This window comes from Tamandua tetradactyla, chromosome 2 (genome assembly GCF_023851605.1).
Source record: "Tamandua tetradactyla isolate mTamTet1 chromosome 2, mTamTet1.pri, whole genome shotgun sequence".
Classification (NCBI taxonomy): Eukaryota; Metazoa; Chordata; class Mammalia; order Pilosa; family Myrmecophagidae; genus Tamandua; species Tamandua tetradactyla.
Window position 1 is genome coordinate 78,156,996 of NC_135328.1, and position 27,969 is coordinate 78,184,964.

The following is a 27,969-nucleotide window of genomic DNA, read 5'->3' on the forward strand; positions in this document are numbered from 1 at the left end:
GCTGGCTGGTGGACTCTGTCTCTTGTCATTCTGTCGTGGTTCTAAGGCTCCCTCCTCATTCTTAAAAGGAACGCTCTCTAAAATGTCTCCTCTTTTATAGGGTTCCAATAAGCTAATCAAGACCCGTGTAGAATGGGTGGAGACATGTCTCCATCTAATCAAGTTTAATACCTACAGTTGATTGAGTCACATTATGTGGAGATAGCCTAATCAAGTTTCCAACCTATCATACTGAATAGGGATTAGAAGAAACCATTGCTCCCACAAGATTGATTAGGATTAAAACATGGCTTTTCTAGGGCACATAAACCCTTTCAAACCAGCACAGACCTCTTCAAAGAAGAAGAACGGGGGTGGATATGAGGAAAGAGATGGAATGTGGTAGACCTATTCTTGGCAGCTATTTCGGGCTTCTTGGAGGCCCAAAGGTGGGAACTCCAGGTCTCCCTCTTAGATGCCCTTCTGTGCCTTTCTGGTTCTCTGACAATCTCTTCCAACTCAAGGCACTTTGTACACATGACTCTCACCTCAGGTTTTGAGTCTTTTGTAGGCTAGTCTTTTGGTCAGAGAATGGGTGGTTGTGAAGATAAAGTGAGATAATACAGATTAAAAAGTTAACTGTGTCTAGTACATAGTTAGCACTTGATAAACTATTCATATTATATATTTTTTTGTATGCTGAATGGTGGTGGTCACATTTCATTCTTTTTCCATGTGAGTATTTCCTTATTGCAGCACCATTTGTTGAATTTTTGTTTGTTTGGGGTTTTTTGTTTGTTTGCTTGTTGGGAAGTGCATGGGCCAGGAATCGAACCCAGGTCTCCTGTACGGTAGGCGAGAATTCTACCGCTGAACTACACTTGCACCCCCTTATACTATTTTTGAGAGTATAAAACAATGTCTAAATTCTATGTATTTATGAACAAAAGGCAAAAACTCCAAATGATTCTGCCATGCCATCCTTTTGTACTGGAGAACAGTTTTTTGCCAACCTAATAGAAACATGTGGTGTTTGTTTTCTTCAGTGATTTGAGATGGGGGAGAAAAGAGGGTTCCTTTGCAAAGATTTCAAGGAGCTGAGAATTTTATTTTTGCAGATATTTTTTTAGAAAAGAAAGGCTATCATATACCAGAAATCAAGGACAGAATTAACTCCAATGATGTATGTTTGTCTGTTCTCTTCTAACACCTTCTCATTCCCTTGGACTTTGTCAGTGTTTGGGAGGTCCAATAAGAAACACTCTTGAAATACTCTGCATTCTTCCAGAAGCCCAAGAAGTTTAATGAGCTCTGGTTTTAGCTGAAGTGTATAAACCAAAAGAAAAAAAAAAAAAGATACCATTTTGGAACTTGGTTCTTATGCCAGAATTTTTGTGTGTTAAATAAAAAAGCAAAACCTGGGTCTTTTGTTATTGGTTATTGGGTAATCAGTGTAATGTAGGATATTTTTAGGAGATAAGACACAGTGGGTTACCTTTTTCATTTTATCATGCCGTATTTCATTGAATGAGTTGCGCTCACACTATCAGTAAACCTTGTTTTTAGAGAGAAGAAAATAGCAAGTGAGAAAGTACAGTTGAAAAAGGGGTGATTTAAAAAATTTCCCCTTAGGCTAAACATCTGAAGAGACATAGAGAAAAATCATTAATGAAATCAGAGACCACTTTGACTGTGAATTGTGAAAACACAGCACAGTGAAGTAATTTCATCCCAGCTGTTCAGCTGTGGTAATAATTAAACTTGGAGTCCAGCCTCCTGCCTTTTTTTTTGGATGGGGGAGGGGTGGTATCTTATAACAGTGACTTCAGTCTCTAAGAATCAAATGCTTGTTTAAAAATATTTACGGGCCTTGAAGGAATAAATTTAGTGAAGTGCGGCTATGTTCCTAAAAGCATTCCTCATTGTTGAAACTAATTTTTTCACGTTAATGACATTATTGGAGATTTGGTTCAAAATTGGACAATCTCCCCAGAGGCAAGAGAGAAAAAAAAAATGCAGATTTTAGAGCTGGTAAATCTTTTTTTGATGAAGGACACAACAGTTGTTGAAAATGTGGTATCACTTGGAATTCTGAAGGTTTCAAGAATCGAAGTAAGCAGCAATGGGACATGGGGAATATTCAGTTTATGATGGTAAAAATCAGTAGTTTATGAGGGGGAGAAAATCGTCACTCTGAGCTAGGCATTGGCTGAGCTCCTCCTGGCCACTAGACTCAGGTCATTTTCACCCTGCAAGTGTTGGTCTTCACTGGCTTTTGGAAAGGTGCCACCAGGCACAGGCGCTTCTTTCTGTGGCCAGGCAGGTGGGAGATGGTGTGGCATTGGGGCCGAGGGCCAGGGCACATCAGACAGGCTGGGAGAAGCCGAGGGGGTGCCCTTTCCTTTCCATCATTCACAGCATGAGACAGGCCAGCTTTAGAGAGGGGAGAGGCCCCTGTGCATTTTGACACTGGGGGGCCTTGGAGTTTGAAAATCTTGCCCTAGAGGCTAAGCTACCTCAGCCCCAAGCAATGGAACATCTCTAAGCACTGTGAGGGGCCCATAACCCTTTGAGCATGTTAATTCGCAAGGGGTTTGACTGCCCCTAAGGCTTTCAGGAATGGTGTAGAACACAAAGAGTATGATTGTGTTGCGGAGACAGCATGTGGGGGGTCAGGCCACTTTTCTGGGGGAGATAAGGAGCACAGCGGTGCCTAGAGCCCTGCTCTGTGGACCTTGTGGCCCCATTCAAGTTGTAGTGGTTCACCCCAGTACACTCAGAGCAAAAATCTAGGGCTGTGCTAGGTGTGCAGGTAGATGGGCTTGGGTAGAGAGGTGGCAGCAATTCCCAGGGCCGAGGACCAGTGTTTCCATTTGCAGACTCACCCAAAACTTGCAGTTCTTTCCCCAACCTGGAAGCTGGGAGAGCAAAAGTCTTTTATGAGCTCCTCCTTGGGGGTAATCTCATCTCAAGGGTGATGGCTCAGGGTAATTTTAGCTGGTCCCTGCAAGCCCTAGAAAAGAAGGTGGGAAAGCAGCACTTCCTTTGTTAATGAAGCAAAATGAGGAAAGGGGCACTCGTGGCGGGAGACATTAAATAACAGATTAATACATGTTGAGCTGTTGATGGCCACTGGCTGCTGGAAATGAACATGGTGTTTAGCACAAACTGTTGTCTTTTTACTTTAATTAATTATAAGAGACATTTAAGCGTTGAGACATCAAGCCAAACATCTGGATTTTATGGATGGTGGCCTCTATCCAACTGTTTTCTCTCTCTGCTTTCCAGGTAAGCTCTGTGCTCCCTGGGTCACATTCCCTCTTAGGCTTAGTAGGCCAGAGGCCACACAATCTCTGATTTTATTTTTTGCCCTTGTGGATAGAGGACTGTTCATATTCTGAATATTTAACTTGAATTTTCCTGAGAAAGGAATTTTTTTCCTTCATGTTTTATTTATATATTTTTGGCAGCAAGTTGTATTTATTAAGAAAAAAAACCCTGGACCATGAACACATTTCACTGCTTTAGATGAAGAACCTCAAGCCAAAAAAAAAAGACCGATATTAAAAGCAGCATAACTGGGTACTTCTGAGAAAGGAATCTAATATGAACAAAAAGAGCAGCAAAACCAGCATTAGTTCTGGGGCTGACCATGGAGTCTTCTGTGATATCGGGCAATTCCTTGATCTCCCTGGCTTGGCTTTCTCATTTGGGATGTTGTAGGTGGTGGCAGTAATCATTTCCGCCTTGCTTAGCTCTCCAGGTTGCAAGAAGAAGATGAGATTACATGGGAAGGCTCTGTAAACTGCATGCATTTTACAAATTGTTCATCCATCCATCGATCCCCAAATATTGAGCGCGTGGGTGGTTCAGGCTCTATAGTGGGCTGGTTATGTCATAGTGAACAATACAGTTCTCTTTTCCCTCTTGCCCCTCAAGGCGCTTGCAGCCCAGTCAGGGCAACAGAGAAATAAACCAGCAATTCTGAATATCGTGGGATAAATGCTGGGATAGGAGTAATTCCAGGGCACTGCCTGAGCACCCTAAACTGGGTGGGGGTGGGGCGGTGGCTCAGTGACAATTACTCTTTTAAAATAGGGATTAAAGAGGCTTTGACTGTGTTTGGCAGTGCCTGGAAGAGAGCCTTGGGCAGCCTTGTTTCAGCACAGCTGGTGGGTTTCATCTGAAATTCACAAGGTACTCTTCCTGAGAAGAGAGTGAAACTGCAGTCAAGAATGTGCCTTGCTGCTTTTTGGCTGGAGGACACTAAAAGGCCATGTGGAAACAAGCCCAGTGCAGCTGACACAGCCTTCAGAGTGTGAGAAGGGAAGCTTCCTTTGGTTGTTGGCTCTGCACTTATCATCAGCTTAAATCAAGATCCTGTTTTGTCCCAGGTGGTTGGACGAAAGCCACATTGACCTCTGAAGGTCTCTCTCTCTCTCTCTTTTTCTCTCTCTCTCTGGGCACGTGCACAGGACCTTCCTCTTGGGGATATTTTTTTCATATTTCTTTAATTATAAAAATAAATTAAGTCTGCCTAAAACCAGAGTGAGTAGAGCACTGAACCCCAAAGTATTCATCTCCTGGCATCAACAATTGGAGGATTTTGCCACATCCTAGCCATCGTGTCATTTCACCTCACATACTCGATTCTGCTTCTCTAAAGATTTTGCATGTTTACTTACATAATTCCAGAAGGACATGAAAAAACACAGGGATTTTAAAAACCTTATTTTTTATTATTATTTTTTTGCTCTTTTATCCTCCCCCCGCCAACATTTTATTGTGAAGCGTTTCAAACACACAACAAAGTTGAAAGAATTTTAACATGAATGGCCGCGTATCTGCCACCTCAAGTCCATTGTGAGCATTTATCTATGCTTGCTTCATCACACGTCTCCCTAGCTGTTCATTTCATTTATCCATCCATCAAGCCATCTTATTTTTTTTAAGCATTTTAAAGTAAATTCTAGAAACCTATAAACTTCTTCCCTAAATAGTTCAGTAAGCATTTCCCCAAATACAGTTAAATATTTGTGTAGTTTTTTTTTTTGAGGTAAAATTTACAATGAAATGCACAAATCTCAAGGTGCATGTGCTGAATTGTAACAGATTTGTGTACCTGTGAGTCCCAAATCTCTGCCCAGATATGACATTCCCAGCACCCTGGAAATTTCCTCATGTCCCTTTCCAATTGACCCCTTTTCTCACCCTCAAAAGTAACCACAGATTCGTTTTCCTTGTTCTAGTATTTCATGTGAGTTGAATCATCATTTGATTTTTTTTCACTCAGCATAAAGCTCTTGAGATTCATCCATGCGGTTGTGTGTAGTTTGTTTCTTTTTATTGCTGAGCCCTATCAGATTGAGTGATGATAGGTTTCTCCACCCTTCTGTTGATAGACGTGGGAATTGAGATGTTCCAGTTCAGGCGTCAGCTTGGCCAGGTGATGGTGCCCAGTTGTCTGGTCATGCAAGCACTGGCCTAGCTGTTACTGCAAAGATATTTCATGGCTCTTTTTTTGGCATGGGCAGGCACCGGGAATTGAATCCGGGTCTCTGGTATGGCAGGTGAGAACTCTAACTGCTGAGCCACTGTGGCCCGCCCATTTCATGGCTTCTTGATAAACCAGGAGCTGATGTGTTAAATCATCAGTCAGTTGACCATATCTGTGGCTGATTACATCTATGATCAACTAAGGGTGTGTCTTCCCCAAATGAGAGAACCCAGGTAGTTGGGTTTGACCCAGTCGGTTCAAGACTTTAGAGGGAGAAGAGAGAGTTTTCATTTCTTCTTCAGCCAGTGAGCCTCTCCTGGGAAGTTGAGATCCTTCATCTGAATGGCCAGCCTCACAACCTGCCCTAGGGATTTTGGACTCTTGCGTGTCCACGGTTGTGTGAGACCGTTTCATATTTATAAATATCTCCTTTTTCTCTAGAGAACCCTGACTAATACCAGGGCTGTTTCCAGGTTTTGGTTTTGTGAGTAAGCTTCGATGAGCATTCTTGTTTAATTCTTTCTGTGCATATATGGTTTTTCTTTTGGATATATACCTAGGAATGGAATTGCTGGGCTAGGAGGTAGGTATATGTTTAATATTATGAGAAGCTGCTATACCTTTTTCTAAGGTGGTTGTAAAATTTTACATTCCTACCAACAATGTGTGAGAATTCCAATTGCTCAACTTTGCTAACATTAGAATTTTGCCAGTCTTGTTAATTTTAGCTATTCTGGTATGTGTCTGTAGTGGTGTCTCATTATGGCTTAAATTTGTGTTTCTCTGGTGACTAATGATATTAAGCAGTTTTGTGTATGCTTATTGGCAATTTTGTGATGTAGCTGTCCAAATCTTTTGCCTCTTTATTTTTTGCCTTTTTATTATTGAGCTCAATCAGTCCTTTGCAGGTATTTGTTTGGCAAATATTGTCTCCCAGTATGTGACTTGGTTATTTATTTTCTCGGTCATCTCTTTGGTTGAGCAGAAGTTTTGAATTTTGATGATGTCTAATTTACCAATTCCTTCTTTTATAGTTATTACTTTCTGTGGCCTACGTGATCTTTACCTACCCCTAAGAGAAAAAGAATATATGCTGCTATGGTTTCCTTTAAGAGCTTGGAATTTTGGCTTTTGTATTTATGTTTGTGATCCATTTCAAATTATGTGTGTGTACAAAGTGATGTAGAGTTGGGGTTCAGGAACTTGTTCTTTTAAAACCAATTTCTAGGCATTGTTCACATAGGAAGCACTACAGAAAAACGTTACACGAATGGTGCAGGGTGGGGTGAGGGGCACTAGCTGGTGGGGTTTCTTTTCAGTTTGTAAGTGTTTACGGGTGTGCGGTATCAGACCGCACTAGTCAGAACTTACCACCTATGCTACCTGCTCGATGGTCTTTCATGCTTTCAGCAATTATTGTATTCAGTGCCCACTGTGTGCCAGGCACTGAGGTGCTGGTGCACAAGACTTGCCCTGTTGGGAAGCCGGGCTCTGAGCAGTGTATGATTGGTACGTGGTTTGTGAATGTGGAGCAGAGCGAGCCCAACGTGGTCCCAGGGTCTGGGAGAGCCTCCGGGCAGTGTGATTTCTGAGCTGAAACCTGAGGTAGGTGAATGGATGGGTAAGAATAGTGTTCCCAGGACTTGGGGAGAGGAGATGTGCAGAGTTAGAGCAGCTCGGGGTGGTGCCTTCCTTCCCTAGAGGACCGGTTCTTGAAGAACTAGAAAGAAAAAGTGCCCTGGTGACCAGCATGTTTCTCTCTCAAACATTCAGTGGGGCCATTGCCAAAATCCCAGCCTTCTTTGTCCTAGAAGTACCTTGACCAAGGCACCTTCTCAGAATTAATCTAGATATTATTTTCCACAAACGAAACTCTTCCTTTTGACTGCTGAGGGAGAAGGGTTTGGGAAGACCCGTGAGGTGTTCTCTGATAGACCCTGAATATTCTCTGTTGCTCCTTCCAGGTTCTTGGCTTTTCATGGATCATCAACTCTTGCTGACTTTCCTACTGCCACAGTGAGCCTGACCCTACGGCTGTGTGTGCCAAGAGAGGGCCTCTCTTCAGTGCCCGTAACCCTGAACCCCTCAGCCTGTTTTACCTGCTGAACCAGAGTCTTTTCCCTATAACTGCTGAGTGCTGCTGCAGGAAGACCTGATGTTGGGTCCACTTGGCCTAGATGAGCCTCTCAACACCACTGCTCCTGGTGGCACGTCTGCTGCTTTTTACTAGTCAGCCCTTTCATATAGTCCCCCCTCAGTACCATGTGCACATTTGAGATCATCTCTCCTTGCTTCCATTCCCACCTCCTCAGCTTTTTCTCTGCAGCTGTTTTTGTGACCTGAGGTCTATCCAGGCCATCAGAGGTGTGCTCCTTAGATTGCCTCCTATTCTCTCAAATTGTCTCTTTATCCTCATCCACCGCTCCTATGTAAGCATATCTCCTTTGCAGCCCAGGCTCTTACTCCATCAATGATTTTTGCCCACCAAAGGATCCCTAGCTGCTAATTTGTTCCCCTACTGACAAGATGATCTGATTTCATTTCTTTGCCCACTACCCCATGATGATATTCTCACATTGTGCTCTTCCTGGATAATTTCTTGAGTTCCTGTTCTACCTTTGGGCTCTCATCCCTCTGCTTTAACACAAATAATTCTGTGGCTCTACCCCAGAGCCACATGCCTTTTGATTTCTCTGTGGCATTTAATGTTTAAATTAAATGTTTAATGTTTAAATACTTAAAACTCTTCTTTATTTGATATCTATGGCATTGAATTTTCTTTTTCTTTTTGTTAGTTTCTACCCCTGAAAATTCTTTCTCCTCCTTCCAAATGTGGTGTTCTCTAAGGTTTTGGCCTTGTTGTTAATCCCTTCCCTTTTCTACTTGGCAACCTCATTCACATTTTTATGGCTTCATTATCATTCCAGATGTGTTCCAAACCGTGACTCCCAAGCTACAAGTCATCATTTCAACAGTCTGGACATCTCCACTACGATTCTATTCACTTCTATTTCTTTGTCCTCACCTTCCTTCTTTAATTACTTCATTTATTCTTTCATTCATTCACATATTAAGTTCCTACTATGTTCCAGGGATTATTTTAGGTGCTGGAGATACAGCAGAGAACAAAATAGACAAGTTTCTCAGCCCTTTTAGCGCCTACAGTATAGTGTGTGGGGAAGCAGGCAAAAACAGGGATGCAAAATATATATGGTAAGTGGTAGTATTAAAGAGCAAAATCAAAGAGAAGAGATATAGAATGTAGGGATAGCTGTTAAAATTTTAGATTCGTTGACTAGGGAAGGCTTTTGATTAAAGATTTTGAAGAAGTGAGGATGTCTAGGGGAGGAACACTTCAGGCAGAAAGAACAGCACATGCAAAGGCCCTGAGGCAGAAGTATGCCTGGTGTTTGGGGGAGCATTAAGGTGGTCAGTGTAGCTGTGGCAGAAAATAAGACTTAGAATAGTAGGAGATGGTATCAGTGGAGTAAAGGGATACCAGATAGTGTAGGGCCTTTGTAGGCCATAGTAAATACTTTTACTCTCAGACTGGAAGCCATTGGAGGGCTTTGAGTAGAGAAGAGATAGGATCTGACTGCTTTTTTTAAAAATCAGATCACTCTGACTCTTGGGTTGAGAATTCACTATGCAGTAAATGGGATCATATGGCATGCAAGCCTATCCCTCCCAAAACTGAACTCATGATTTCCAGCCCCCCTCCATACTTGTGTTCTATTTCTTGGCTATAATGGCTCCACTATCCAGTTACCTCAACACGAAACCTTAGAATCCTGACTAATTCTGTATAGTTTTTAAAGAAAGTTTTCCAGTACAGATCAGTGATTTTTGTTTGCCCTAGTGGTATGCTGGTAAGTATTTAACAAACAGTTCTGATTTGTAATGTTTGCCAACATCCATAGTATAAATTCTCCCATCATGACCAAGTTCAAGCTACCAAGGTAATGTCATCCAGCTCACAAAATTCCCCCAAATTTAACTATCTCCTGTCTATCTGGTATGAACTGTCTCCTTTATGCCACTGTGTGTCTTCTCGTTCCCACTCACAGTCCCATCCATACTAGATTGAGGCTCCATAGGCACAGCTTTGATCTGGTTGTCTCCACCAATCCCTCCAACTGTCTCCCTATTTACCATAGACTACTGTCTTGATTTATTGGTTGACATTCAAGGATTTTAGCTCCCATCCCCACCCTGGCTGCCTTAGACAGTAGAATAAAATATCCAGAATTCTTAGAAATGAATAAAGTCAACATATAATTGATGAGATCAGATATTGCAGTATTACATTTGAGTACTGATTCTTGATTTGGGGAAGAACATTCAGGAAAACCTGTAAGAATCAGATGAGCGCTATAGACCCCATTCCCAGAAAGATGCATTTTTTATTCCCAAGTTGCAAACAATTTGAGAGTATTCATGGAAACCAAGTAGACGATCCATGGTCTTGCCAGGGACCAATGTACTCTATTATACAGTGCTACTTCCCAAGTGAAGCACAGATTCAGAAGGTGTTGATAATGGTTTAGAATTTCATCCAAGCTCAAACCTCACCTGCTTGGTGGAGTCTGCTGGTTGTTCATCTAAATAGCCCCTGTCCCCATTCTTTCCAGTCAGAACCAGAGGAGTTATGCTGAAATCTTACCCCATGGTGGCCCCTGTGCATTTTGTGGGCCATGTGAATGGAATGTTGGCATTCTGTTTTGAAAGTTGGTGACGTATTAGGAAAATGAAGCATAATAACTTGTTTCTCCTTAGACAAGTCACCTTCATACTTGTGCTGGTTTGAAAGGATGTATGTTCTGAGAAAAGCTATGTTTTAATCCTAATCCCATTTTGTAAAGGCTACTATTTCTTCTAATCCCTGTTCAGCATTGTATGTTTGAAACTGTAATTAGATCATCTCCCTGAAGATGTGATGTCATCGAGAGTGGTTGCTAAACTGGATTAGGTGATGACATGTCTCCACCCATTCAGGTGGATCTTGATTAGCTTCTGAAGTCCTATAAAAGAGAAAACATTTTGGAGAATAAGTGATTCGGAGAAAGCAGAGAATGCTGCAGCACCATGAAGCAGGGAGTCCACAAGCCAGCGACCTTTGGAGATGAAGAAGAAAAATGCCTCCCGGGGAGCTTCATGAAGCTTCTCCTGGCTTCTCCTGGCTTCATGAAACAGGAAGCCAGGAGAAGAAGCTAGCAGATGAAGCCTTGCTTGCCATGTGCCCTTCCAGATGAGAGAGGAACCCTGACTGTGTTCACCATGTGCCTTTTCAGTTAAGAGAGAAACTCTGAACCTCATCGACCTTCTTGAACCAAGGTATCTTTCCCTGGATGCCTTAGATTGGACATTTCTATAGACTTGTTTTAATTGGGACATTTTCTCGGCCTTAGAACTGTAAACTAGCAACTCATTAAATTCCCCTTTTTTAAAAGCCATTCCGTTCCTGGTATATTGCATTCCAGCAGCTAGCAAACAAGAGCAATACTTTCCCTTCCCTTCTGTCTTTAAGTTGACTTCCTTCTTTCCTAGAATACAGAATTTAAGAAACCAGCCTTTTTTGTTTTTCCTGAGAAAACTAATCAATGGAATTTTGGTTGGCATGCATCGCTCAATGACTAAATTAGGAGAAAGAATACAAAGGAGTAAATGTGTTCAACTATATCACTGTGTATCTCAGGGCATATAACATGGTCATACTAGTCAGTTTGCTAAACTTAGTAGTGTTACACAGCAAAAAGAAAGATGCTTATTTCTATACATATCTAAGTAAATTATAAGAGCACACAATTTAAAAGACTCCACGTTTGCAAAATGCCGGTAGTTTTTTGCCCTAATCACCTTGCTTGATGTATTGTTTTACAAATATCTACTAGCAAATTGCCCTTCAAAATAATTAAAGCACTAACTGGGACACCAGCAAGGTATGAGTATCCCTGTGTAACTGTATTCTTATTAGCACTGTTCTGTTTTATTTTGTACTTTTTTCACTTATACTAATTACGTTTAAAACGGCAGTTTATTTTAATCTCCAGCAGTGTTGAACATTGAAAATAATCTGTATCTCCCTTTGTGTGAGTTCTTTGTTCTTGTTGTTAATTTATTGACGATTTGGCCATGATTTTGTATCTGGGGATGGACTGCTAGAATTATCCGGGGGAAGTTCTCAAATGTGATGCTCTTCCCGGAAGGTTCCAATCTAGTCCCAGCGTTTTCTGTGGACAGATCCTGCTGCTGGAAGGCTGTGTCCTTTAGGCAAGCCAGGGTAGACAAGAAAGGTTGAGAATGTGTTGAGTTCTTAAAAAAAGTCTATTTTTAGTTAGCTGTCTTCTTGGTTGAGGCAGGCAACCCGTAATAGTGGAGAAAGTATAGTAATAAGACAGGGGTCCTGGTTTTAGTTCTGCTACTGATTAACTCTGTGACTTTAACTTCTCTGAACTCTTGACTTGGGGTAGTAAATGCAAATAATTACCTAGCCATGGCCTGAGGATTAGTACCCTCTTATACCCAGGAGTGAGGGGCCCTGCATTAGACCTACCTATTAGAGACGCACTTCTGGTCCTCCCCATGGGACACACTGGGGACAGGGGGCATACCCACCTGAAGCCCAAAGGATCCTTTTCTAGTCCTCATTCCACATGCCTGGAGCCTCTTAATTCCCTGCCTACCTGGCCTCAGGTTTGCTTGCCTGTGTGGGCCTCTTTCCTGGGTCTGTTTTCCTGAGAGCAGTTTATGCCTCTGGTGTACATAACCCTAGGACAAGGTGTGGCCAGGAGATAGCTGTTTGTGGGGCTGTGGATGGGTCTTGGATGTGTAGCTTGAGGTGTTTACAGAAGTGTGAGAGAGGCCCCTTTCAGTGCAGGAAGGCGCCTAAGGTGGGAAGGGAAGGAGGGGCCAGGATTGGTGTCTTCATGTTGTCATGTTCTGGCATGGACCTCCGAGGAGTTCAAGAATTCTGCATTTGAACCTGGTCTTCCAAGTTCTTATGAAATGATTTTTAGAGGCGGGCATGTTCCCACCTCCCCCACTGATCCCCGCTTCCCCACCGGTACTCTTGACAGACTAACCAGTCAAGGTGGTTCTTTCTCACTGTGCTTGGATGTGGCCTCAGGATGTTTTCAATGCGCCACCCCTCCCAGGCAGCCACTACTAGTTGCTTTTAGTTGATATGCCAGTTCAAGTCTATTCACCGTGTTTGCAATGGAAGATCTTGAAGGTCATATATTCTCTGATTCATATAATGGTTTAACTTTGCTTTCTGTTACCCAGGATCTGGCCCCCTGGAAGGAGCAGGCATCACCAGAAGATTCCAAGATCTATGTCCCTCAGTTCACTAGCACCATGGGCAGAATACAAGTTCGAGTTATTCATGTTTTTCTCCAACTTTTAAAGATGTGTATAGAGGAGGGTGGGTAGGGAGTGTGAGGTGTCTTGTCTCAAGATTGGCCTGAAGAGTGTCTACATGTGTTCAAAAGTTTTCATTTTGCCGTTCAAATAGAAGCATTCTCACTTCTCCCTTTGCCTGTGGGGATATAAACCCAAGAGAACAAATTTTAGTAAACATTTAAAGTTTATAAACTATTGTGGTTAAAGAAACATGTGCTTCAGGAGAAGCACTGGCGTACCCGTCCCAGAGGCCAGTCGGGTTGGCTTTGTGGGGACGTAAAGGGAGAAAACCATCAAGGAGACATGGCTCCTCATCTGGGAAGGTCCTGCCTCAGACATCTTTGAGTTTTTGATATTCTAGACACCCTAGACTTTTTCTAAACTATCAGCATGGAAGGGTGACTTCTGTAACTCGAGGTTTGGTGATTCTGGCATCTTGCCCCTCTAAACTACAAATGCATTTTCCCCACTCAGTGTTTTCCTCTCTTGCACAGCAGCTGTGACAGGTCATGAGCTCTAACTACTGCGGAAAATGAAAAATGGGCTGCAAATCCTTTAAAAGTATGAACTTTGGATTTTAAATTGGATCGTGAATGCAAGTCAGTTTGTGTGGGAGGTGATATGGGCCCTGGCGTGAAGGCTGCTGCTGGCCAGCTGTGTGGCCCTGGGCAGTACCCCTGACTTCTCTTGGTCTCAGTCTCCACATTTGTATGATGAAGAGGAAGGGCTGGCTGGTCTGTAGATTCAGCATTCTGTATTCTTAGTCTTCCTGGTTACTGTTATTGCTTTATCTAATGACAATCCCTTGTTCAGAGCAGTAAAGAAAATTCTGTGGAGAGACTGGTGTTTTATTTAAAGAGCTGTTGGAATCACATCTATTTGTTGGTCTGTATAGAACTGTTTTACGGTCAGCGGGTAAGTGGAGAGTGTCTTACCTTGGAAGTCTGAGTTGTAGCTAAAGGGTCTCCAAAGGGGAAGGTCAAAGAACTGCCCTCAGGATTATCAGAGCAGCCAGGAAGGAGAGTATTAGGTATTTGGTACAGGCGGTATTCCCTTAAGCCACACAATATGTGGCAGTGATTAAGAACACAGTCTTTGGAATCAGACAGTTGTGGGTTCAAGTCTTGGCTACAGAGTGACCTTGAGCAAGATCACCGCTCCTAAACTGCAGTTTTTGTGTTTGTAAACTGGGGATGATAACAGTGCCTCATAGCATTGCTGTAAGGATTAAATGAGATAACATGTAAAACTCTTAACCCATGCCTGGTGCATAGTAATTGCTCAGTAAAAGCCGCCTATGAGTTACAGTGTGCTTGTTTTGCTCAGGGTTCCAGCAGTTTACCACCAGTACCTGATTTAATCTATATAACCATGCCAAGTAGTAGAAATTGTTACCTATATATTACAGGAATTGAAGTTCAGGAAAATTAACTTTCTTAGCATTACACAGGTAGTAAGTGGCAGAGCCAAGATTGGAAACCAGATCTTCCTGCTTCTGAAGTTTCTTTCCTGCATGCACTCTGCCTCCCTCAGTGCTGGAGAGCCTTCCTCTACCCACACTGTCAAATAAGCAATTGAAAGTTTGTTTGAAAACTCCCTGTTGTATCATGCAATCTACTCTTCATGCTACCTGGTGGTGGCGGGGGGGAAGGAGTACCATGCTTTTGCATGATTGACAGCTTTGTTTCCAACTGTGAAAATCCCTGACCTGAAACTTTATAGGTAGAAGGCTGTGAAGGCAGTGCAGAGTATATAGTGACACAATGCCGTGCACACACACACAACAGCAGTCATAGGTGGTGTGTTGTGGGATCATCTGTGGCTTTGTCAGGGTGGGGTGGAGCACGGGTGGTGGTGGTGGCAGTTAAATTGGCCTTGAAGAAAGGGAAGCATTTTGGAAAAGGAGATATTGCAGGAAAGAGAGCAGCTCTAGGGAGCAGGACAGGTACATAAAATAAGCTCGGCTCTGTGGATTGGAGTGAATTATGGAAAACTCTTTAAATTATATCCTTCGTGTCTTTTAATCCCTCTGAATGTGTCTGGTGAAGGCAGATCAGAAAGTAGGAAAGAGGTAGTATTTGTTTTCGCTTCCTGACTTCTAAGGCATTTGCCGTTCAATGGATTGACTTAAACAACAAATCTACTGGTTCATGGTTTTGAGACTAGGTGAAGTTCAAAATCATGGTGTCTGCAAGGTGATGTTATCTCCCAGAAGACTGTGGCTTTCTGGGGCTGGCTGCTGGTGATCCTCGGTCCTTGGCTTTTCTGTCACAAGGCAGCCTTTTCTGGCTTCTCAGTTCTGTTGTCTTCCATTGTTTGGCTGCTTGCTTTGGCTTTTTCTCTTCCCTTCCTTCCCTATAATATAAGGTCCTCGGGATAGGATTAAGACCCATTCTGAATCTGTTGGGCCACATCGTAACTGGAGAAATCTCATCAAAAGCTCCTGTTTATAATGGGCTCACACTCACAGGAATGGCTCAAATTTAAGAACATATTTTTCTGGGGTATGTAGCTCCAAGCCACCGAAATCCACCCTCTGGACCCCCAAAAGTTATGTTCTTTCCACATGCAAAATACATTAATTTCATCACAACATATTAACAGCCTTAAGTCATTCCTGTCACAATGCTAAGTACAAAATCTCGCCACAGATGGTCATGGGTTTGCTCTGTCCTGGGGTACAGTTCCGCTCGGTGGACGTGTAAAACCTAGAAAATAAGTTATCTGCTTTCAGAATGCAATGATGGGGCAGGCATAGGATAAACATTCCCATTCCAGAAGGTGGAAGTTGGAAGGAAAATAGGAGTCACAGGTCCCAAACAGTTGAGAAACCCAGCAGGGCAAACCACTAGGTCTAAGGTCTAAGAGCCAACTGTGGTTCCGTGTTTATCCTCCAAGCCGGGTGGAGTGGCAGCCCCACCCCTTCCCTGTGCAGGGGCTGTGCTCTCCCTGAACACTGGGGAGAAGGCCCAACCTCTGCAAGCATTGGGGTGGCAGTATGCTCCCCAAACAAGGCGGTGGGGGGCAGGACACAAAGAGAAATGTGGTGGTGGCTGTAGATATTTCAGGTATAAGATGGTCAGGGAAACTGAGGTGGTTCTGCTGTGTTGATGCTGCTTGTCTGCAAGGATGAAATGCAGTATCATCCTAGGCACCAACTAATAGTAAAGAACACTAGGAGCCCCTAGGGTAGAGCCTTGGAGGCCCCTGCCACTTCAGGTATTAAGACCAGAATTGCTGGGAGAGCCTGAAACAGCTGAGGTGGCACTCAGAGGGCTGGGGGTGGGGGGTGGGGTACCTGGGGTAGGCAGTCATTTACCGTTAGGATCTGAAAGTATTTCAGTATTTAAACAAGCAGTGTAGAATGTAGTAACAGCTGAACGTCAGCCATGCTTGTGTGAAATTTTAAGATCCAATTTTGGCGTTGAACAATTGCACTTATAGATCATCTTTAACCCTGACCACTTCATGTAGTTTAACAGAGAAAGAAAAAGTTTCAATTCCTGTTTGCAATGCCAGGCATCCATATGACTTTATGGTTCTGGGTCATATTTTGAAGAGGAGTTGCATTATCAAACTGGTTGTATTCCTTCCAGGAAGGTAACCAACTTCACTCCATGTTTTTTACAGGCGACATCACTGTCCACATCTTCCTACCAAGATTTATGATAAAATAGAGAAACCATGTCTTCTCTCCGAATACACGGAAAACTACCCTCTCTATCACTCTTACCTGCCCAGAGAGTCCTTCAAGCCCAAACTCATGTACCAGAAAGGGTCCATGCCAATGGAAGGCCTGACTACATCGAGGTGAGGACAAATAGTCTTAATGTTTGTGAATGTATAGCATTTACATGTATGTTAGTTATGTTTGATCATGTATGTGCCAATGTATGGTACTAATATACAATATTGGAACTATAATGTATGGTACTGATGCCTTAATGTCAATATACTCTAGCTCTGAAAGAAAATTCTGCATTTATTAGTTGCTCATTTTTTTCCCAACTCCCTTTTAAAGAGAAAGGATTCTTGCTTGCAAGGGGCTAAAATACTAAGTTGATCTACACAATAAAGGGTTGGAGGTTAGGCTTAGTAATAAGGGGTTAGTAAAGAGAGAGACTGCTGTTTGGAAAGGAGTTTGGGGTTTCAGTGCACGAGAAGCTCCAGAGAAGCCTGGGGGTGGTGGTAAAAAAGGAAAATAACTTGGGAGCAGAGGAAGAATAGGCTTTTGAGAAATAATGCCATCGATGTGATGTTGAATCAGAACCCATGAATGTTCTCCAATAAATCTGAACAAAGAAGAGGTTTCATTTTAAATCACTCTTGATTTCCACACTATGATTCTTTACATCCATGTCTGTGTGAGATGAGCCACATAGCTCAGTGTATTAAATTCGCAGAAGTACCTTTACTGAGGGGGTGGCAAAAAACTGATCAATCTCAGGATTACTCTACATGCTGCAAGACTGGCGGAATCTGCCATTGGCAACTTGTTAGTGACCTCCAGGTAGGGACCTATGACCCAGTAGAATTGAAACATCTTTGAGTTCAGTTGGGCAGGCTCTCAGATTGTATAGTTTTGTCTCCAACGGAGACCTGAAAGATTGATGCATTCTCTGCCTTTGCCATTGCTCATCCCTAAAGAGCAAGACTGTGGTAAGATGGAGATGGGATAAAAGTGAATGTAAATTCTTCCAGTGCAGTGCTTGGACCTCACAGGTACTCATGCCCTGGTAACTTTCCTTCCTATTGCTCCTCCCTTGTCTTGTAATTCTGTGCTTTTCTAGTAAAGGTCCCAGTTGACTCAGGGTTAGCAGAAGAGCCCTAATTCATTCTGCCTCCAGGTTTCCCTCAGGATAGGCATGGAAGCGGCCAAGATGGTGGATTGGAGGTGTGAAGTGTTCCTACTAAAGCTACCATCTTTCCGGATCTGCAGGAAGTACATGTCAGAGTTACGGGTGCTGGAGGACCTGCAAGGAGGGGAGAAGGGAAGGGGCCAAGAGATTCCTGAGTGTGGTGGGAACCAGTGGACAGTGACAGCTAGAGAACGGGGTGGGGGGGGGGAGTGGAAGGTCTTTCTAATACTTGACTTGAACCAGATCATTTTAATGCTAAACAGTTAATGTAGATTTGGTTTAAGCTCAATGTTTCTGGGCTCTGATCCATTAAAGACGTAATTTATGCAACCATTTTTGTTCAACCTGTGGCTTAAACAATAAACAATATGAACTTTAAAGTTGGGGCTTAATTTTGCTGAGAAAACAGTATCCTTAGTCTCTGTGTGTACAGGAGAGATGGGCGAAAGAGATGTGGACCATTCCTGAATATTTGCTTTTGTTTTTACAAAACCATAGACAATACAAATGAAGCCTCCTAGGTGTATATGCATGAGACATGTAATTGGTAGAAAAGGATGAGATAATGCCGAGACATGGTTTGTGTACATCACAGTGAGCCTCTATTTGTTGCTTTTTTCATCTAGCGATACCTACTTTGCTAGAGAGAGCACAGAATGGCTTCAGATATGGTTATATTAGGAATATATTTCATGTCCCAGAAATATAGAAAAGGATGATTTGAGGGCTAAATGTTGGGAGATGCTATTTTTTTTTTGCTCACTGTATTAAGAGAATGAGGACAAACTCTGTCTTTGGGGCAGGAACCCTAATCATCTCCTAGCTCTAATGTCCCCAGATGTAGCCCCACACCCCCTCCCTCCTTTTGCTGGCTCTTTGCAAAACAAAAACTTACCCTTTGACCTGCCCTAAATAATTCTTGCTTTGTGTCACTTAAACAATAAACACATCACCCAGAAGGCCTTCTCTGCCCCTCCTAGAGCCAGAGTGACAATAAATATAATTTGCATCAAGATGTGGCCAAAGTGGAGGAATGCAGATGCAGAAAGAATGTCCAAAACAGTCAGTGATCCTAAGGACCTGAAAAAGAAAAAGTGGCAGGAACAAGGATTTGGAGAAAAAGAGGAGAAATAGTTCTCTCCTTTCTCCTCTATTTCCTACCCAAGAAAGAAAAATCAAGAGAAAATGAACAGAGGGCATCTCTTCTCTTCCTATTACCTCAATTTAATTCTTTCTTAACCTTGTGCCTGCCATGCTGGGCACTAGCTTTTCCTAGATGGAGAACAAAATTATTCCTCCGAGTCAGGAAATGGGTGTCCCATCCACAGGCCACTGGGGTAAAAGGTGAGCCAGCCCTGTGTCTTCACAACCCCTATCTGTGCAGGGAGGTCACCCTTCTGGGACTTGAACCCCTATTACCAGAACGTCACCTCCATTTCATCATCCAGAGGCCAGACACTGCTTAGTTTCTGAGGTTGGACCTGGTGCTGCCACCTGTTGAATGAAAAAGCCATGTGGCCTAGGGCTTGGCTGATTTGGTGATTAAGCCCAGACACAAAAAACACCTGGTTTCTGGAAAGGTTATCCCAGCATGAGGCGTGATTACAGCTGCACACAATTCTTACGGACCGTAAATCTTGGGGATTTACAGCAGGTGCCATGAAGAGAATGCTTGTGATTTCTAGCCTGCCTTAGTGTGAACCATTTCTTGTAGCTCTTGGTAATTCTCTCACACAGGGTCTGCCTTTAGTTCAGATAGACCTGAGTGCAACTTATGAATAAGAGGTTTGCACTTCAGGCCTCATTTGCCCTTAGGCATGTCACTGTGTAAAACACCTGGGACCTATTTTGGGATGTTATTTCTGTTAGTCAAGCCAGTTCCTGGAAAACAGACAAAATGAATAGCCTCAGAAGAAGAAGGAGATGAGTCTTCAAATGGTGTTAGACCTTTGTCCTAAAGGGAGCGGGGCCCTGGATAGGGGACATGGAGGTGCAGAGAGAAAGAGAATCAGGTTCCGGCATGATGGATTTGGCTGAGAGGCAGAGGACAAGGAATTGGTAGCAGTGTCCTTCATTCAGGGGCATGACTCCTTGTTAGACAAAGGAGAACAAGGGAGGGAAGAGCAAAAAGTTTGATATCCTCCAAGAACCATGAAAGAAGCAAGAAAGTTGGCAGTGAGCTGAAATCATTCCCTACCCGTTGAACTTTTTTTTTTTTTTAAGTTTTATTAGGAAATGCACTAGTCAAAATATAAATTTTGTACCAAATAAACATTTTTTGCTTTAGTCTCATACATAAGTTAAAGTTTTAAAATATTAGTTACCATCTATTTCCAACACTCTACAGTATTGAATGAATTTTATACATTTTCTGTCCAAATACATACTTGATTCCCTGACTCAAGTTGTGTCACTGGGAGTGTCCTCGCCCCCTCTGTAGACTGGGCCTGACAATTAATGCAGATATGCAGAAAAAGCTCTCAGCACTGGACTTGCCTGGGCAATTTTAGAGGAAATTATATACCTGGATTTATGTGAATATTTATTAGTGGCAAAATTATCTCGCTTGGCATAGTATTTCCTTTGAAAAGCTTAACAGAGGCTTATAGTAATTAGAAAATTATTTTCAGATACAATTCTCAGGGCTTAGATTGAATGTGACCTCAGATTCAGTATAAATATCTTTTTACCTCAGCCTAGTTAATGCCTTTGTTTAAAGATGTAATATTTTATATAACTTGAAATTTTAATTTTATCATCGGCTAGCATTCCTAAAATGATTTTGTCATAGGAGGATTCCTAATTTTTTTCTTTCTGCTTTCTTGTACCTAATTCATAGGGTTATTATGAGGATCAAATGAAAAATATCTGTAAAAGTTTTAGACTATTTCCTGATACCTACTAGGGTCTCACTAAATGTTAATATGATTGTGGGACAATGGGGGAATACGCGGTACTAGAGGAGAGAATGGAAAAGGCATCTAGCTAGCAGTTGGGGTTATCAAGAAAACTTCTCAGGCTGACACATTTGCTGACACCTAAAGGATGAATAGGAATTAGCCAGGTACAGGTACAGGAGGAAAAGAGAGTGTGCTGGGCAGAGTGAATATCATGTGTAGAGGTCACAAGGCAGTGAGACGTGTGATTGGAAACATAGTGAAAGAAGGCGAGGGTGCATAGAGGGGCTTGGGGAGTGGAGCAGAATGAGCCTAGAATGGTCAACAGAGTGATGGAGAGACTTTGGACTGTCTGAGACCTGTGTAGCCTTCATTAAATTTGGAGAAATTTTGGCCATTGTTTCTTCTCTGTCCCTGAGATGGTTTATTCCCTCCTCCCATTTTTTTTTCTCTTTGCTTCAGATTGGATAATTTCTGTTGATGTTTCTGCAAGTAAACTGAGTCTTACCTCCTTCATCTCCATTCTGCTTGTTAAATCCATCCAGTGAATGCTTTATTTCAGATAATATGTTTTTAAGTTTTAAAATTTATATTTGATTCTTTTTATATAGTTTATTCATCTATGCTGAGATTTTCCTTCTTTTATTTATGACCTTATTTTTTCTTTGCGTTGTTGGGTATAATTAAAGTAGCTGCTTTAAAATCTTTGTCTGCTGATTTGACCCTCTGGGTCAGCTTGGAGTTTGTCTCCCTGGCTATCTTATTTACTCGAGAATGGGTCACATCTTCCTACGAGTGTGGCACGTATTTTTGGATTGGTCCTGGACATTATGAATCTTACGTTGTAAAGGCTTTGAATTATTTCACATTATTCTGAAGTGTTGAGCTTTTTTTATTTTAGTAGGCAGTTAACTTGACTGAGCTCAAAATGTAGTAAGCACTGTCTTAGGTGGCAGCTCAAATCTCTGCTTGGTTCTCTATCTTTAGCATGGTTGCTTGAAGTCTGCCCCACTCCTGTGTTCTTGAGGTTCAACCAGGGATTTGGGCCTGGGTTATACATAGAATTTGGATTTTTCTATCTCTGGCTCTTTCCTTCCTAGGATTCCCTCAATTTCTAGCACCTAAGGTTGCCTCAAATTTAGTGTTCTGGTTCTTTAGTCACAGAAGACAAAGATTTCCATTTGTATCTTAGCTGCCCTGCATGGCACAGACTGGAGTCTGCCTTCAGTCGAGGAGCTATGAAACAAATTGAACTTATGCAGAGACACACACGGTGCCATTCCCTTATTCCACCTGTTGGCTCTCTTATTTTGGTTGCTCTTTAGTTCTTTCATAAAGTTTTTTTGTTGGTGTTAATATGTATTTTGCTGAGTGTGTATATGAAGTAGTGACAAATGTTAGCCTTAGCCTTAGTGAGGGCTCAGGAGTTGAGAAAGTAGAAAGAAGTGTGTTTGGAATCTCATCTGCTACAGTGAGGATAAGAGGGCTCAGCGTGTCCTATCACAGGCAAGACTCACGCCTTGTGGTTCAGCCTAGGGATCTTTCTCTGTGCACTGAGGTGGGCTCTCCAACTCACCCAGGATGACATGAGGGTTTCCATAGAGGCTGCCTTTTGATGCTGGGAGGTTTTAGAATTATATATGGAAATGATGACGTGAGTCTAATCCATTGAAAAAGGGCAAAAACCCATAGAGGAGTCTGAGAAGGAAAACAAATCATGCACAAGGTATCACAAATGTCAAGGGGGAGAGAGCAGATGAATGCTATTAAAAGGGAGGGGAGAATAAGAACTAAGAAATAGTGATTGGATCTGGAAACAAGTTGGTACTCAGTTGCCTTGGACTGGAGTAAGGAATGAGTAGAATATGATTATGGTAAGTGGAGTGTGAGGTGAAGAAGTAGAATCTGCATCTGCAGATGACTGTAGAAGAGAGAAGGGGAGAAGAGTGGAGTTGAGCGAGAGTTGTATCTTACTTTAGTTTTTTCCTTCAAAGATGGGAGAGACCTCGGGCATGTTTAAGAACAGATAGAAAGGAGCTGGTAGGGAGAAAGAGGCTAAACCACATTTAGGAAGTTCTTGAAAAAGAGGGGGAGGGTGGTATTTACGACAGGGATGAACAGATTTGCTTTGGGCAGGAGGAGAGACTCCTCTTAAAATCAGTTCTGTTTTAATACGATTGATTACTGTGATTATTTGAATTCACTAAGAAACTCTGAAGTATACATGGATAAAGTAGGTACATATTTATATGTTTATGTGTATGTATTGCTTGGCCCCTTAGTTGTGTGAAAATACCCATTTCTGACTTACAGGTTCACGACCCTAGTTAGCTGTCTTTATTTCCTCTTTCCTTTCGTCACAGCCTTGTCAAGCACTTTTCTTTAGCTTTGCCAAATGATCTGAAGTCAAGTTGACTTTCCCAGCAGGGTCACTTTAACCTTTACTTAACTCTGAGTTTAACTCATGTCCTTCAGTACTGTTTAACTTTTATGGCTACTTATGTGCTCTGAAAGTACATCTTTGACCAATATTTTTTTCTTGGTTCATAGTCTCAGTGGGCACAGGGACTGGGAAATGCACTTCAGGAAGAGAACGGAGATCTAATTACCTGATTTTTTTTTAAAGTTACCAAATTTGAGCAATTTCTGGGAAGAATAAAAATAGACTTTTATTTTACATGGACTTAAAGGCTGTAAGATTATGTGAGACTAGGGACGTGCAGCTATGTTGTGGTTAATGATAGGTTACAGTGAATGTTCTCAACATAAAAACATAATGGGGAACACGTTAATTCTGATTACATTTACTCTTAAGCTATAGCAGATATATATATATTTTAGTATATGTAGATCAAATTTTAAATTAAAAAATTGTCCTGTAGGTAAGTCTTCCTCTGCCCCCCTCTAACATCATTTGCCTTAGTTTTAGCCAATCATTAAATTCAATATAGATGCACTTCCACAAAGGAACTTGAATTTTAATTTTTTTAAATTTTATTGTGAAAAATAGCATATATACAAAGAAGCAATATATTTCAAAACATACCACAACAATTAGTTATAGAACAGATTTCAGAGTTTGGTATGGGTTACAGTTCCACAATTTTAGGTTTTTCCTTCTAACTGCTCCAAGACACTGGAGACTAAAAGAAATATCAATATAATGTTTCAGTAGTCATACTCACTTGTTAAGTCCTGCCTTCTCTGTTATAACTTCACTTTCTCCTTTGATCTTTCTCCAAATCTTTAATGGTATTTGGGCTATGCCCATTCTAACTTTTTCATGTTGGAAGGGGTGGTTGATAATATGGGATAAGGGGATGGAGCTAGCTGATGTTCTGGAGAGGCTGGGGCCTCTGCATTTCAGGATTTGATTTTGTCCAGGGACCCATCTGGAGGATGTGGGTTTCTGGAAAGTAATCATAGTGCCTGGAACCTTTGGAGTGAGTGGGACAACAGTCACCTACCCAAAAGAAGACAAGAGATTAACTCAGAGACAGCCACTGTTTTCTTTCTTTCTCATGAGAAAAGGGACCCACCAGATAAGTGGAATCAGGCGAGTGTGCTGGTTTTGCATAGTAGCAAAGATTATGCAGGACCCCTGATGCAATTGCCCCCTCCCCCTGCTCACCCATCCCGCGTTGGCTGGGAGTGGTGGGCTCACAGTCAGCGCTAAGGCTGATCCAATTAGAAAGAGGCACGACCCTCCCTTAGGAAGGTCTGAGGTTACAGCTACAGCCCTCTGGTGGATGTGGATTCGGGGAAATGGACCGGCCTAGAGGAATGGGAATTTTAGCTTGTGCTCATCGGGACTTAAACAAGGAACCAGAATGTGGGAGGCTGGGCAAGCAGATCTGAGCCATTTTGTTTCCTGAGAAGAGGCCATTTTCCCTATTCCCCTCAGTAGGATCTCAGATAAAGCCCTAGGTGTTCTTTAGGGTTGGCAGGAATGGTTTTGATTGAGGATCTTGAATTTTGTACTGGAGAAGGAAAATGAGTTCGCAGTTGGTGAGCAGGTTTTTGCTGCCTTAGCTTTTGCCTTAGAGAAACCCGCTTCAGAAAGCCCGTGAGCTGGTGGATTTCCTTGTGCGCGTTGAGCTGCTCTTTTCCTGTAGAAGCGACAGGAGGTGCGGGCTCTAAGGAGGCCTCGGTTGTCACAGACCCTGGTGGACCTTCAGGGGAGGGTCTTGCAGCATCTCTGGGAGGAAATGGGTTCCCTCGGGAGGACTGACTTCAGAACAGGCTATCACGGCGTCTGTGTTTGTACCCTGAGAGGGGCAGCCCTGGCTTCTCTGGTGTTGGGGGCGCTTGGGGCACCCGGCTTTGCTTCTCATCGCTTGCCCTCGGCATTTCCTGATGCTCCCAGGAAGCGAAGAGGGTAGCCTCTTCACCGTGCTCCCCAGAAACACGTGTTTACGTGGGGAGGCGGCTCGCCGGCTGCCTCCAAACCCTGCTCTACTCCTTCCACTCAGCGTCCCTTGGGAGCGTTCCCCTGAGAACGAGACTTCCTGGCGGAAAACCCCTTCTCCCTTAACCGGGTTTCAACCAGGGTTTGCAGCGCGTTTCCATTTCTCTCTGCAGGCTGGGGGCTCTACACTCCTAGTGCCTGCTGCATTTGGTTTAGTATGGAACAGAAGCCAAGCAAGCTATTTGTATACTAAGAAGGGTAGAAGTGTGGAACTGGCCCTTGGGTTCTTTTATAGCCTGATCCCTCTATATGCCCTGATTTATTCAGTCAGCTTCCAGCCGCCTGAGGTCACTCAGCTTTCCCTTGTTGTTTGCCAACAGTGGGGCTGTTGGGGAATAGAGCCCAGGTTGAAGGCCCTGTAATTGCTGCTAAGATATATTTTAAAATCTACCCAGTGGGTGTTACTAGGAGTTCAACTGAAACATCTTCTGCTTCCTCCTTAGAAGCCCTAGAGGGATGAATTCTCCTGTTTCCTGACTCCCTCCTCCTATCCCACAACATTTTCAGGACTCAGCTTAGGTTTATTGACAGTCATGTGTATAATTTATGCAAGTCCGGCTACAGTGGAACGTTGCCTCTGCTAGTCAAGCATGCCTCAGTAACGCTGCTCCGGATTTCGGCTGGGAAGTAGGTTTTATTGGTGTTTGGGCCTAATGGTTTCCTGTCCGGAAACCTTCCCCTTCCTTTGGCAAGGCTGTTCTGGTAAACACCATCAGGGATAATCCGCCACCCCCTTGTCCAGTTGGATAAATGGGTTCCAGGCAAAAAATGGCCTGTTGTGTTGAACTGAAGTCCCTGGGGGAAAAAGGTTTGATTAACAGAGTTTACATTGGGAAATGGGAAGTTGAGACCATCCTGCTGAGCAGTGCAAGCCCAGCAGCAACTACCCCGGGATTGCTTGGTGATTGCTGGTGATGCTGCAGCCAACTCTTGGCCTTTCTATAACTGAGCATACATTGATTGGGAGGGACCGCTGCTGGTTTAGTGAAGACCACCGTGCTTTTTCTATTCCATTGTTTCATACTCCCTGACATAATGGGGGGTGCTGATGCCAGACAACAGAGAAGTTAGAGACTCAGTATCTCCATTTATACACATGTTTTTCCTTCTGGGTTTTCTGTAAGGTCAAGTAGAGGGAGGAGATAAATATTAGCAGGAGAAGTTATTGGGAGCATAGAGAAGGAGGTGGTGGTCCCCCAAAATAGAAGTCACCTCCTCAGCAAAGGGGTTGGGGAAAGGAAGGCAGAGAGAGCAGGCACAGGAAAGAGGCCCTTTTCAGTTGTCCAGTGTGGTTGGGGGTGGGGAGTAGAAGAGGAGAGGTTAGGGAGTAAGGTGGGACCAGGTCCCAGAAAGTTTGCAATCCGCCTAGAAATTTTGGGCTTTTGGGAAAGATTTTAAGCTGGGAGTACAATGATCTGATTTGTGTTTTAGAGAGTTTGTTCTGGCCATATGGGGATTGAAATAAAAGTGGTGGGAATGAAGCAGGAAGCCTGGGTGACAGGCTGTCACATGCCCCACGTGAGAGGTGGTAAGGGCTTGAACTGAGGGAGGAAGAAGCACTGGCGGAGCAGTGTGCCGGGCTCGGCAAATGGTTGTCTGGGGCCGTGGGTGGTAGGGGATGGAGGTGGGTTCAGAGATGATGTTCAGCTGTCTGACTGTTGGGAGATGGCGATGGTCGTGCCCTCCCTTGAAGTGGGAAATAAAGGAGGAAGAGTGGCTGGGAGTGAGGGGTAGGGTAGAAAGTGACTTTGCAGGAAGCAGTTTTGAAATCGAGTTGAATGGAAGAAGTAAGCCTGTTCCCAGCGAGGCCCCAACAGCAAATGCTTATCTTCCTTCCAGGAGAGATTTTGGGCCTCATAAGGTATTACCAGTGACGGTCCATCAGCCCAAGCAGTTCATGCCAAGTGAAGAGAATATGGAATTGCTCACGACATATAAACAAGATTACAACCCGTACCCTCTCTGTCGAGTGGACCCCATCAAACCTCGGGACAGTAAATACCCATGTGGTGACAGAATGGAGTGTCTGCCTACATATAAAGGTAGGAGAGTGCTTCAAGGCCAGGACATTTCTTATATGCACATTCCCTCAGTGCCAGGGTGGGCAAACAGCTTCCTGTGGGTCAAATCCTGCCCACAGTCTGTTTTATATATGGCTGGAGCACTGAGGATAGTTTTTACAGTTTTAAGGGGTTGGAGGAAAAAAAATCAAAAGAGTTAATATCTTGTGGCATGTTAAAATTATATGAAATTCAAATCTCAGTGTTCTTTAAGTTGAATTGGAGCACAACCATGCTCATTTATTTACATATTTTCTACAATTGCTTTTGCACTATGATTTTGAGTAGTTGTGAAAGAGACAGGCTTCAAACCCTAAAATATTGAATATCTGGCCTTAGCTTGCTGTTTGAATCCCACGTTGGGGAAGCATTTCAAGTTTAAGCTATTATGTTCTCTCATTGGTTTCATTCATTCATTTATTTGTCCGTTTAAAAATTCTTGAAATATAACATACATGCAGAAAATTAGTAAATAATGATTATACAGACCAACAACTTTTTCCAGTGAATAAATGCAAATGAACGGTGCTCACATCAAGAAGTGTAAAATCACTACCCTTTCCCGTCATCCCCCCTGCCCCAAGGATAACCATTGGCCTGATATTTAATACCGTAAATTAAGCCCTTATTTTGTGTAAATGGGGGTTGATCCATTCTTTATGGGGTTGATGCAGGCATGGTGCTAGAAACTGTGGAGGAAGCATCGTGACCTGCCCTTGACCTTATAGTCTAGGAGGAGGGACCAGATTTGGGGTCCCCTGTGTGGTGCGAGCAGAGTGGACGGCCACAGAGCCACACGGTCTGGAAC

At 43.0% G+C, this 27,969-nt stretch overlaps 1 protein-coding gene across 2 annotated transcripts in view; it reads left to right on the top strand.

Annotated features, from left to right (window-relative positions):
* SAXO1 (stabilizer of axonemal microtubules 1) overlaps positions 1–27,969 on the top strand; it is a 118,609-nt gene that overhangs the window by 78,417 nt on the left and 12,223 nt on the right. For both annotated transcript variants that reach the window (XM_077148082.1, XM_077148081.1), the window contains exons 2-3: positions 16,508–16,687; positions 26,941–27,143. In XM_077148082.1, coding sequence (XP_077004197.1) covers positions 16,641–16,687; positions 26,941–27,143 — 250 coding nt within the window. In that variant the 5' untranslated portion in view covers positions 16,508–16,640. The remainder of the gene's footprint in view (positions 1–16,507; positions 16,688–26,940; positions 27,144–27,969) is intronic.